The sequence below is a fragment of the Gopherus flavomarginatus genome, chromosome 3 (assembly GCF_025201925.1).
Source record: "Gopherus flavomarginatus isolate rGopFla2 chromosome 3, rGopFla2.mat.asm, whole genome shotgun sequence".
Classification (NCBI taxonomy): Eukaryota; Metazoa; Chordata; order Testudines; family Testudinidae; genus Gopherus; species Gopherus flavomarginatus.
In genome coordinates, this window is record NC_066619.1 from 181,612,359 (window position 1) to 181,625,881 (window position 13,523).

Consider the following 13,523-nt stretch of genomic DNA (forward strand, 5'->3'; position numbering starts at 1 on the left):
TTACCGGTCAGTCAAGTCATGTAGACATATTGCCACTGGACAATGAATGGAGACCCCTGATTTATTTCACATAAATCACCAAACAGCTATGAAATGAGTAACAGTTGCTGACCTGAGCCAGATTCAAATTGGCAACCTACTGTAGAAGTGAAAGGACAGAAATGGGCGATTTCCCTTATCATCATAGGAATTCCCTTTGTTCTATAGTGAAAAATCAGAGGAATTATTTATTTTCCATTTACACTGTTTCAGAGTTCATATAATTTTATTGTTAATGTTTCTGCATTTTAAAACTGGTGTAAATTTAATTTGTTTCTAACATGCCTACTAAATATTTACTTTAAGGGTTATATTGCATTATAAACATTTTAATGGAAATGTCATCCACGTTTAAAAAAACAATATAAATCCAACCTCATTTATGCGGAGAAACATACTAAAGACTATCTAAGCAATCATTGCTTCCCAAAGTGCAAGGATGTTTATAGTCCTGCTAGAAAAGGATAAACACAGCATACCACTCCATATTTGTAAATGTTAGCTGCTCTGAAAGGTGGCGACTGGCTGCCGGATGCACTGGATTATTGTTTCTCCATTGTCCAGAAGGCCATATTGTGACACATGAGTGTTTATAAATCTTAACAGCCAAGATGAATGGCCAGCAGCAGCAAAAAGTATAATAGTCCCACTGTTATTTTCAAATAGCATTATGAGTCCAGGAATTGCCTCCAGAAATGGGATCCTATACAAAAGATCAGCTACTAATGGTCCCAGTGCAAACTGAGAGCACCTCCATTGCAAACAATGGGCCGACACCGCACCAATGAGTGTGGTATAAATACCAAGATGCAGGGTTAGCAAATAATGATTTTGAGGACTACACATATTTACATTACTGTACCCAGGCCAGTGATAATATTAAATAAAATAGCTAAGAAGATTAATCAATTATGTGTATCTGTGTTTTTATGTTTTTAGCATAACCTATGAACAGAAAATTAAGGCTGAAGTATTCATACATGCTCAAGAGATAGAAAATTCAGAGTTCAGATTCCATGACAACCCCTTTGTGTATATGTGTTGTTTTATAATACAGTTTTGCATGCTTCCTGGTTAATATAACAACATTTGCCAAATATGTATTTTATAAATAGCAGTTTACTGGATGGCATTCCTTGAGTAGTTTTGAAGATGTCTATGGTTTGTTATAAAGCAGGGTTTCTCAAACTGGGGGTCGGGACCCCTCAGGGGAGTCGCGAGGTTATTACATGGGGGTCACGAGCTGTCAGCCTCCACCCCAAACCCCGCTTTGCCTCCAGCATTTATAATGGTGTTAGATATAATTAAAAGTGTTTTTAATTTATAAGGGGGGTCACACTCAGAGGCTTGGTATGTGAAAGGGGTCACCAGTACAAAAACTTTGAAAATCACTGTTATAAAGTAACTATGATGGGTCACAATGTTGTACTGGAAATGGAAAGAGGACTGGAGCAGTAAAAACTAATCAGTTCAGGTAGATTCTTTAATGAGAATATTGGCAGACTGTGCTATTGACAGATCTGGTTATGCTCTTGAACAGAGGAGCTTAAAATAATAATGTGGCTCTCCCATCAGTATACTCCTAGGCTTAAGGAGCTGAGAAGAGAGAATAAAACCCTTTGGGACAACAAAGAAGAAATAAAGAAGCTTTCTTTGTGTGTGTGCCACCTCAAAAGATCTAGCAAGACCAGAGCACAAGTTAGGAAATATTAGATTGGGTTAGCACGTGGATGGGAAACCTAGATGCTGTATTGGGTAATCCCAACAGGTAATATTCTTTCCTCTGCACCAGTACTAGTTTAATACCCCAGCATCGATTATGGGGCATTGGAAGGTAGGAGGTGTTCTTCCATGGATGTGATGTAAATCCTAGCCACTTTTGGTTATTAAAGTTCCCACTGCACTTTTTGCAAAAGCAGAATTGTTAACCCTGCAGTTATAGCCACATTCCACACTGGGTAATTACATTCTTCTGGCTGCTGAACTTCTCCCTTCATTTGCAGCAGGATATACAGCATCTCTCTTCACTTCTTGTCCTAAAGCTGTTTTGATGTGTTGCTGTGCACTCTTGAACAGCTGTCGCCTTCCACCACAAAGCTACATGCACTTTATTATTTAGCAAAGCAATCCCTATATGTTCCTTACCAACTGTACTCCCCAGCAGTGTTGTGAGGCTTGGCTAGTGAATATAGAGTGCTTTAAGGTCCCTGGGAGGAATACACAGATGCATGAGGGAATCTTAGGTACCTAAATGGTTGGTGACAATCCATGTGGTTTTACAGCTTCAGTTAACACTAAGAAGAGGTACACTCTATTTATTAAAAGGAATGAATGAGGAGTGTCTTCAACAAGTAGTTTCTAGTTCCAATAATTTAAGACATTGTTTTGGACCCATAATGGATGGGTTGGGGGCTAGAAGCCTTAGAGATCATTGCTCTCCCCATGTGATACTGCAACTGCTGAGATAGTCCAGGTCATGACACCTGGAGATGACATCTTTCCAATTTAATCACAAAGGCGTTGGAGATGGGGCATTGTTGGAGAGAAATCCCCAATGACAGGGTTTGTTTTCAGCCTTTGTTTGGAAGAACCTGGATCTGTTGACCCCATTTATTCTTCCTGATTTTTTCTAGCATGACTAGAAGCAAAAAGTTTGGGGGAGGGGAGGTGGTGATGGAGAAAGAGTTTGAGGGTTAACTAGTGGGATTCAGAGAGGTGGGTTTTTTTTAACTTTCTGTGAATGGTTATTTGATCATGTGATGTTCATAAGGGCATCAAGAGAGTGTGCATTCTTTAGAAATCAAAACAAATAAATCTGAAAATTCCCCTTACGGAGGTGATTACTTAGCTGGGCCCAAATCTGTGAAGTCTGTGTAGGATTTCTTCTCATGATACTTACCTGATTTATCATGATGACTTGTTTCCTTCCTAACAGTGATTCACTGCAACAGGCTGTATACACTTTTAATTGTCCATTTATAGTTTAGCCCATTTGTTTTCTCCTTCTCTCTGTATCGTATATAAATATGCACATTATATTAACCCATCTGTATAGCTGAACTGTTGTTCATGAGCAATAAAATGTTGTGACAGGTGTGTATTTGGGTACAAAAATTAGGGCCAAAACCAAGGGTACCCAAAGTTAGGCTGTTAAGTCCATACACGGGCACCTAAATAGATGCCCTGATTATCAAAGGTGTTGAGCCTCCAGTGGCACCCATTGACTTCAGCACTTTTGAAAATCAGGACACTTAATTAAGATGACTAAATCTGAACTGAGGACAATTTTTTTCCAGAGTGAAGTGCCTATAGTTAGTCACCTAAATAAAAGTGTTTGTTCCATTGTCTGAGGTGCTGAGCAGCCATAGCTCCCACTGAACTCAAATGGCATGCAAATATGCCTTAGGGAGCCTTACTTTAGGGACTCATTTTTGAAAACTTGGCCTAGGTTTCTAAGAGGATGTCAGGTCCTCATTTTACTGGGCTATCTACACAAACTCCTGGTAGTCTCTCATTAGTCAGCTAAGTGGTGAGCTAAATCTTTTGCTTTTCTGCTGAACTCTGTTCTTTGTACCTCATCCTTCCATGCCATCGCCACCCCTTTCATCTGTTTCATCTGCCTTTTGCATTCTGCTTGATACCTAGATTGTAAACTCGCTGGGGCAGATTGTCTTTTGTTATTTGCCAGTCCAATACCTAGCTTAATAGGGCTTGATCCTTGATTTGGATTCCCCAGTATTACTGTACTATAAATAAGTATATACATGAACCCATTTTTTTCTACTGAGAATGTGGGGATGGAGTTGCAGTTTTCAAATTAGCTCTAATTATACAATTCTGAATTTAATTTACTTTTAACTCATCTCAGGTTCGCAGCAAGAGCAAAGCATCCAAGGCTGGACTGTGCGAGGGGGATGAGGTGGTGTCTATCAATGGCAAGTCCTGTGCAGACTTAACCTATTCTGAAGTTATCACTCTTATGGAAGGTCTGACTGATGCCCTCCAGCTGCTTATCAAGAGGTAAAGGAATGTTCAGAATGCTTTGGCATACATTCTGCTCCCTAAACATACTGGAAAAACATGGTGGTGCATGCATGTCCATTTTATAGACATGTACTGTGAATTTCCAATATATAGTAATATTATTATTTATGTATTTATCACCAACACCTTGCCACTGTACACATGTAAAGGAAGACACAGTTCCTGGCCACAAAGCACCCACTTGATAGTTCAGACAGCACAGTCCAGATACATAAGATGCATCGATTCAGGGTACTATCTCCTTATGGTACAGTTTTATCTATCTATGCTACTTATATGCCTCCCATCACCATAGCATCTGAGTGTCTCAGAATCTTTAATGGACTTCACAGGAGTGTTGACCTCTGGGCGATATGGAAGTACTATTACTCCCATTTTACAGACAGGTTATTGAGGCACAGGCAAGTCACTTAGTCACTCTAAGATGTGTGGCAGAACAGGGAATTGCACCCATCTGTCCCATGTCCCAGGCAGGTGCCCTAACCACTGGACCAACCTTCCTCTCCATTTAAAGACCGCAGCTCTTTGGTACATGCATTATGGCTTACCAGTGACAACCTTAGCAAAAGTAATGTCTTTTCCAGGAGGGATGTCATAAGGATGATCTGGTACATAAGGGTGAAAGGGAATTTTAAGCATAGGGAGTGGAAAGGAAGGAATATGAGCGTGTAGGAGTGATGCAAGAGAGGCATGTTGAATGAGGCATAAGCAGAGCAAAGACTGTATACATGACAAGGGCACGGTGCATAGATGACATGACAAGGTGTTTCCTGAGAGTGGTTAGAAAAGGGACCAGAGTCTGGAGACATGACTTCCATTTCTGTTTCTGATTGACTATGTGATCATTAGCAAGTTGCTTAACCTCTCTCTAACTCAGTTTCTCCATCTGTAGATTGGTGATAAAGATATTTATTCTCCTTTATAAAACACTGAGTCTTGCATTCACTTTTGCTACCCCTCTAATATATAATATAAATTCTATGTGGATAAGAAAAGGAAACAACCCAAGGACCCTTCTTCCTATGCTGAGGCCAGCCACAACAGGGGCAGGGAACACAGCCAGTGCTCTCAACTAGTGTTCCCTCCAATTTTAGCACTCCTAAAGGGGACCGGAAAGGTGAGGATTGTTATGTCCAGGCTCCCTGAATACTAACAGAGCAGCATCCTGTGAAAGGTGGGAGAGTTCCTGTTTCAGCATGTACACTCCTGTAACTCGCAGGGGACATCTGAATGAGTAAAGACAGAGATCCTCAGGGACTTCCACAGCTGTACAGTACGATGGTGCCAATGTGTCTAGTAGGGTAAAAGTGTGATCTGCCCAGAGAGGGAGACAGTCATGAGTTGTATTAATCTAATATATGATAAGAGTTGGGTTTAAATGCTTTATGTTTGCTTGTTTCTGTGGGCTGACTAATGTTCTCAGCTTGATGAAGTCACTGGAATAGTGACAGCTGAAGACTCCAGCTCACCTACTGTGGTGTAACTCTTATTCCTAACTAAGATAAATAAATATATCTAGGCACTGCAGAATTTGATTTTATTATTTTAAATGTCAATAGATAATATAGATGTTTATTTTTAAGCTTTTTTATTTTTATAGATTTCAGTTTTCACATTTATCAGCTTTTTTCACAAATAGGTTTTAAGCATTTTTTAACTTTTGAATTTTGCAGTTGTGGGAAATTTTGCAGTTGCAGTATGGGGAGGGTCAGATAATAATTATTTAATGATAGTAGACTGTGAGATTCAAAATGTTAAAGCTTTATAACCATTAAAACACTAATTGTCCACATCACGTGTACAAAATATACAAAGTAAATATCCTTAAATCAAACTCTAATAAGGTCTCAAGCAGCATTTTTTCTTACTTTGCCTATCTTAAATTTAGATTATTATTGATGGAAATATTCGTCTGTGTGCATATGTTGAAATTGAAGTTTAGTGACACTTACAGATAAAAATCTAATCCTTCATTTAAGAGTTCCCTGTGTGATATCACCATTGTTATTCTTTTACTTCATGAAGATCACTGGTAAAACTACTCTTTCAGAAATAACCTCTATCACTGACTTTCTGCACTTTTTGCAGCTGCACAAATAACTTTAGATATTTCCAGTCATAGCTGTTGCTGGTAATTGATATTTTAAATACAGCAGGGGGCCACATCCTGACTCCACTGAAGACAATAGCAAAACTTCTATTCCACTTTGTTGGCCCTGTCTGAATGCATAGAACAGATTAAAAATCAAAACCAAAAAATAATTTGGGAGTATTACACTGTTTAGTGGGATGAAACCCCAGGGCTTCCAGGGATCATGAGGAGCTGACAGTTCTCCAGCAACAGACCTTCCTTTAAGAACTGCACAGACTATTCAGAGGAAATTCAATTACTGGTGCAATCTCTGAACTTTGTGTCCTCAGCCATTCAGCCACCGTCTCTTCCATTTAAAAGTCTCCCTCCTTATACTGTTCACTCTCTCCCCTGACACCACCTCTGTAATTCCCAGTCTGCTGCCACCTCCTCTGTGGTTCCCTTTTGAGAATCTTTGGAGATGCTGGCTGACTGGCCCCTCAAGGTTCTTCTGAAACTACCAAGATGTGACCTATCATCATCACAGAGCAATGGAAAAGCAAACCCTTCATCTTCTGCTGTAGACAGCTCTTAACTAAGCATTAAGAGAAGAGTATAAATTTTAATAAAGAATGGTGCCTAATTTGTTAGTTATTAATATTAATTATTTGTATTACCATTGCCGCTAGGAGCCCAAGTCATGGACCAGAACCCCATTATACAAAGTTCTGTACAATCACAGAACAAAAGGACAGTCCCTTCCCTACAGACCTTACAATCCAAGTAGAAGACGAGAAAGAACAGATGGATACAGACAGATGGAGCAGTACAAGGAAACAATGAGACAATATTGGTCAGCATGAAAAGCAGTGGTCACAGTGCAACAGTGACCTAACTGCACTCAAGTTTTTGTAGGCACCATGGTGGAGTTTAGAGGTGGGATTTGAAGGTGGATAATGAGGCAGCTTTGGGGATGCTTACAGGGAGCTCCCCCCAAATGGGATGGGCAGCATGGGAGAAAGCACAATGGTTCTTGTTTGAAAATTTAACAAATGAATAATAGAGGCTGGCATCATGTGTCAAGTGGAGACAGGAGTTGAAATTTGAATAGTGAATGAGAGATGATAGGTATGGTGGGGTTAGATTTGAAGGGCCATGATATATTCATTGGATGATCTTTGCATCCCAGCATCATTAACCTTTTAATTTTGCAGGTATGAGTAGAGAAGCCTCACTTCCTATTGTGCGCTTGCTAGGAAGCCTTTGAAAGATTCCTGGTTGCTACAATCAGAGTGGGATTTCCAAAGCATTCAGTATTAGCCTAATTCAGCTTCGACTGAAGTAGTGAGAGGTTTTTCCATTGACTTAAATGGGAGCAAAGTTAGTCCAACACTTAGGTTACGTCTCCACTACCCACCGGATCGGCGGGTAGTGATCAAGCTATCAGGGATCAATTTATCGCGGCTAGTGTAGATGCAATAAAATCGATCCTCGATCATTTTGCCGTTGACTCCGGAACTCCACCGTGGCGAGAGGCAGACGCGGAGTCAATGGGGGAGCGTCAGCAGTCTACTCACTATTCATGTAGCTGAAGTTGTGTATCTTAGGTCGACCCCCTTGCCCAGTGTAGACCTGGCCTTGGAGTTTTTAAAAATCACACCTTAAGTCTTCAAATGCTCCTGGTTCTTTGCTGGTTAGATGGAAGGTTAGAGGAAGGTTTCTTGCTGCTCTCTGCACTGGAGTCAGGCTACCTCCCCGTGCTTCCCTGCAAAATCCTTGGGATTGGTTGCAAGTGAGGGGGAAAGGCCCTGCTTGGTAACTACCCTAAAGAGACTATATGGAGGGAATGTTTTACTGACTTTTCAGAAAGCCTCTAGTGCAGTGGTCCCCAACCTTTTTCATCTGACACCCGCCAGATGAAGGACCATGGCAGTGGTCGAGCATCCGCCGAAATGCCGCTGAAATTTGGTGGCATTTCAGTGGTGACACCTCTGGATGACGCTGCTTGTCGACGGCAAGTGGCATCATCCAGATGCATCACCTACGAAATGCCACTGAATTTCGGCAGCATTTCGGCGGATGCTCGTCTGCTGGGCAGTACACAGGCACATTTAGATGCCCCCGCTGGTGCCATGTTGCCCACGGGCACCACGTTGGGTACCCCTGCTCTAGAGGGAGGTATCAAGGAAGCAGTGGGAGTGGGAAGAGAGCCACTAGCCTCCCCTGAAGCACTCAAGGATGAGTAGAAGGCTCCCAGTGGATGTTGAGAATGTGAGGACCTGGGGAGTAGGGAGAGAGTTCCTAGGCGGGGAAAGCATGAAATATTTCCATGAAAGTAAAAAGATTGGCTGATGATCAGTGCATAGCAAACTGAACTGTGACATTCAGTCTGTAAACACCATTTTGGACCAAATCCCGTTGCGTCCCCTCCACGCAGCTCTACCTTCTTCCTGCAATTATACCACAAGTGTCTGGGTACACAGAGGTTTTGCAAATCTTCCAGTGAACTGAGCAGACCTAAAAAAATGAATCTGACAAAATAAAATAAAATGAAAAATAAAACAAAAGGGACCAGATACAGTACTGTACCACTGGACACACATCAATGTCTATAAACAGTATATCCATAAGTAGTGAGGGCCTTTTAAGGTGGAAATCTCTCTCTCTCTCTCATACACACACACACTCATTCAGCTACCAATAAAGGCTAAAAGTTAGTTGGCTCACACCCAGTCTTATATCTTACAAGGAAATGTTTATGGATTCATACAATTTTTTCTGCAGTCAGCAGCCGCACAACTGATTGTCCAAATAGCAAAACATGATGGAATCCAGATAGAGACCCAAGGCTTCCTAAATGAAAATCTGTCTGACCCTTATGTAGCCCCATATGTGGTTTAATAGATGTTATACACTGTTTCCTATTTGAGGCAAATCCAGTCTGATGCCATTAGTATGCTGAGAGGCTATAAATATTAGTTATATTGAGGCATCTTCATTACACTGACAGATTTACCTAGTCATTTTCTGTTACTATTTCTGGCCTTTATTTGCAGTGTGATCCAATAGTTTTAGAATACTAGGAGCCTGCTTTTGATTTCAAACTCCTCTTATAGTACTTGATGCTTTGTAGTTTATTGAGGGCACCTAATGCGTCTATTAATTACCGAAAAGTTTTGCTACATTACAGTCAAATGTAAAAATGAATAATATGTCACTGTGTCAGACTGCACTGAAATATTTTCTGCTGAAACTAATAGTATGCCATTGAGGCATACAGCACTGAAAGGGGAACTGGAAGTTACAGTAAAGTTCATAATACTTTTAAGGGAACATATAAAACAGAGGGGGGAGAGTGAAGAGAGGAATAAATAGAAAAATGAAGATATAGTCTGTCATGTAGGGTTAAAGGAGCTAAAGCAAGATTCACCAATCGGAAAACTCCCATTTTAAAATATATAGACTGATCCAGTGATGTACTGAGCACCCTCAGCTTGCATTGACTTCAGTGGGAGTTAAAGGCACTGAGCACTTCACAGGGAATACATCACGGGATTGGGCCCTTAAAGTATAGTCATTCAATGACACAGAGGGATGATGATACTTTTAAACAAGAAATTCCCTTTAAAACAAGTATTTTATGTATTTATCACTCTCTCCCTGCCCTTTACATGTGACTTGCCTTCTTGGATAGTAAATTCATTGGGACAGGGACCTGCGTGAAAGGACAGCACCTAGCACATTTTGGGCACTGACAGAATACAAATAAGAGCAATAATAATCATGGAGGTAAAATGGATTAAAATTTTTCCTTTTAGTGCAAAGCCATTGTTTTAATTCAAAGATAAAATAGGAAGTATAAACCCTAGAACTCTTGAGATAACTCAAGTGTTTGTCTGGAAACATTACATGTTTTTGTAAAGCAGTGTATACAGTTTAGGAATGGCATAGGTCAAGGATTTAAGAATAACTATCAGAATCATAGTCAGAATAAAAGCTTACTGCAGTAATATAGCTGCTCTTATGTCCTAATGCTACTGCAGGAGGTTAGGAGGGGTACAAAGACCTTTGTATTTAAAATGTTTGGGAAATTCTGTTATGTAAATGGATCTACTAGCAGATAATTTTTAGGAGGAAAACATAATACGTACTTCCATTTAAGCATGAAAATCTCTTTTGCAGTTGTACTTACAACAGTTTATGTTCTTGTGTTATTATTTTTGTGTGTGTATGTGTATATATGTGCAGATCATCCAATGGACTACATGAAAGCTTGAGTCCAGAAACCGAAACCAGAAACCATGATAACATAAAAAATGAGGAGTATAGGAAGAGTACCACACTGCAAATCAGAACAGCCACGGAAATGCCCCAGAGGGAATTCTACATCACAGAGATACACAATGAAGCTCCCCATGGAGCAGAGGAAAGTGACTTAGACTTTTCTGGGACAAAACAAGAGAAGGAGACAATACAGTGCCACAAAATTACACCTAAAGTGATAGAAACCTCTAGAATACTCTTGACAGATGAGGCTGCTTTCAAAGAGAAGACAAAAGAAAGAAGGCCAGACACAGTGGTTGAGCTGCAGTTGTCCCTCTCACAGGACAGGCACAAGGGCACCAGTGTTCCTACTGTTAATCTCCTGGGAGCTGAAAAATGTACCCCTTCAGAAGCTGGACCCAGTATGCAAGAAGATGGGACTAGCCCGACAACCACAGTCCCCCTGGGTGAAAAAGAGGCCACTGTCCAGTGGTCAAGCAAAACATTCCAGATTGCTAGTGGCAAAGAGGTCAAGGTGATCCAAGGAGCAGAGGCAGGCAATCCATCTCTCCCCATAGTGGAAGTGATCCTAGATTGCTCTGACAGGGAGAAGGAAGTGTCCAGGTCTCTAGCCGAAAAGGGGTGTGTTGATTCTCAAGTGGAAGGAGGGCAGTCAGAAGCACCTCCTTCTGTAGTCTCCTTTGGAATCTCATCAGAAGGCACAGAGCAGGGAGAAGACGACCAGCACTCAGAAAGAGATCACAGCAGACCTCACAAGCACAGGGCAAGGCACGCAAGTATGTCACATCTAAATCATTTGCATTGACTTGAGGGTAAATTTTGTAACTTGAAACAGCTTTTCAGAACAGTGCCTGCATTTGTAAATATTTTAAAGAGATTCTTCTCAAGTGTTCTAACCTCTCTCTCTCTTTGTTTTTAAATTGATATTTCTATTCAAAATTCATGTGTCTTTTTAAAACAACAAAATTACAAAGGTGACAGGCCAGGTATTTAACCATGCTTTCACAGTACCATATAACATTGCTGTAGCAGACTACTTTACTTTATTTTAAAGACTACTAATTTTAAAATGTGACACCTCACTTTGGAAATTCAAGTACTTTTAGTTGCACAAAGAGAGGTAAATTGTGCTAGGCTTCTGACTTACATTACAAGGATGATCTGTAGAATGTTAACCAAATAAGCAAGGTCATCTCTTGAACGTAGTTGGGTGTTCTGGATTTCTCCATTTATAGCAGAAACTGCATCGTTAAAAATCAAAGCTATGCCACTGCTGTTAAAAGTAGATATGAATAAAGAAGGCTAGTAGGAAAGCTTGATGATGCCTGCAGAAGTCAGTTTGACAGACACCAGCATGTGTATTACTGGCTAGTTATATGATCCTTTGAGTTTTGTAAGTCTTCTCTGGACTGTAAAGTGAACTTACTATTTCTTCTGCCTTCCATACCCAGAGGTGAGCCTCAAAATCTATCTAAGGAGTTTAACTAAAAACAAACTGAAAATGTGATTGAATCCAATGCTGTTTTAAAAATATTTATATATATACATATTTATTTATTTAGGTCATTTCTAATGTTTGTTTGTTCTTTTCCAACAATGTCAAGCATCCTGTTCAGGGATTTAATCACAGTATGGCAAAGGTGCTTGAATGTGTGCAGTGATATGCTGTAGCAATGAGTTATTTTATATGCAGTGTTGGAACAAGTCTCCTAACCCATTGCTAATTCCTCTGTAAGCATATTTTTAGAATGATAACCATGCATCCTTATTGGCATGTGGGTTAAGCCGTTACTTACGGTTTAAGTATCTGTATGTAATCCACATATCCAAATCCTATTTAATACAGAATGAATTATCATGTGCAACAAAATGTACTTACATTAAATTTGTTCTGTTTAGGACAATTTTTTTTGCCTTTTTCCCCCTTCCCATATAATATCTGAATTATTATCAATTGGCAGGATTTTACATTTTAAATCAACTGTACCTGAAGAATAAACATTAGTTATACATAGATAGATATTGGTTGAATGATAAAAACATTTTAAAGAGCTTATCTAAGGCTCTAGGTACTGTTGACATATATAGGTACATAAGATATTTGCTTGAAGCAGCAAGTATGGTGCATATAAAACATGTTCGTTTTGTGAAGCAAACAGCCATTATATGGTGATTAAGATTCTAAACTAGAACAGATAAAGCATTGCAACTTTTGATCTCTTTAGCAGAGATATATCCCTGCAAATAGCAATCTGATTAAATTTAATCGAGCAGGCAATTTTTCTTCATTTAAGCCTTCTTTTGAATTTATTGGTTAAACCAGATGTAAACAAGCTGTAATGATATTTGCTAAAAGAATATTTTAAATTATTCCTTGCCATAAAATCATAGGTGAAAATCCTTTCCCACAAGTGTAGTTTGAGCTGATGAGAGTAGCCTCATTTGAAGACAATAGAACTGCTTGCAAGAGTAAGGATTACTCGTGAGTTAGATCTGCAGAATTGGGTCCATACTGCTTAGATACTATAGCAACTATCCTAATCTTCAAAAAATGGTTCTGGTTCTACAGCCCCCGCTCTGACAAATTCCCCTGGTAACTTCACTAAAAGTTTTGCTTGACTAAGAATTGAGCCGAGGATTTCAGGATTTAGCCCTGTAGAAGTTTTGCTGGGTTGGACCCACGTTCTATCATCTTTTATGGTTTTTAGTGAAAACCATGGGTCTAGTCATGCTCTCACCAAATATAATGGCAAAACTACATTTGTCTTCAGCAAGAGAAGGATCAGGTTCCATTTTTTTTTCCTGACATGACTGAAAGGATCATTAATTATAAAATGCTTTACGTTCATTTATTTAATGAGGTTATTATGTGTACATTAAAAACGCTTCAGATGTGAAAATGTTATACTATTCTACTTCCCTACCATGAATAATACACAAGCAATCCATTTTGTTTGCTTTGAAGTTAATTGGAATATGATCATTAATTGTAAAAGAAGCAGGATCACACTCTCGTTTAAAAAAATGAGAGAATGTAATGAGGCCAACTGCAGTCCATATAAAGTATTAAGACCATTAATTTATG

At 39.6% G+C, this 13,523-nt stretch overlaps 1 protein-coding gene across 1 annotated transcript in view; it reads left to right on the forward strand.

Moving 5' to 3' along the window:
• The window catches only part of SYNPO2 (synaptopodin 2), a 123,974-nt gene that overhangs the window by 83,960 nt on the left and 26,491 nt on the right, over positions 1 to 13,523 (forward strand). Inside the window, exons 2-3 of the mRNA XM_050946227.1 lie at positions 3,908 to 4,059; positions 10,403 to 11,214. Of these exons, the coding sequence (XP_050802184.1) occupies positions 3,908 to 4,059; positions 10,403 to 11,214 (964 nt within the window). The remainder of the gene's footprint in view (positions 1 to 3,907; positions 4,060 to 10,402; positions 11,215 to 13,523) is intronic.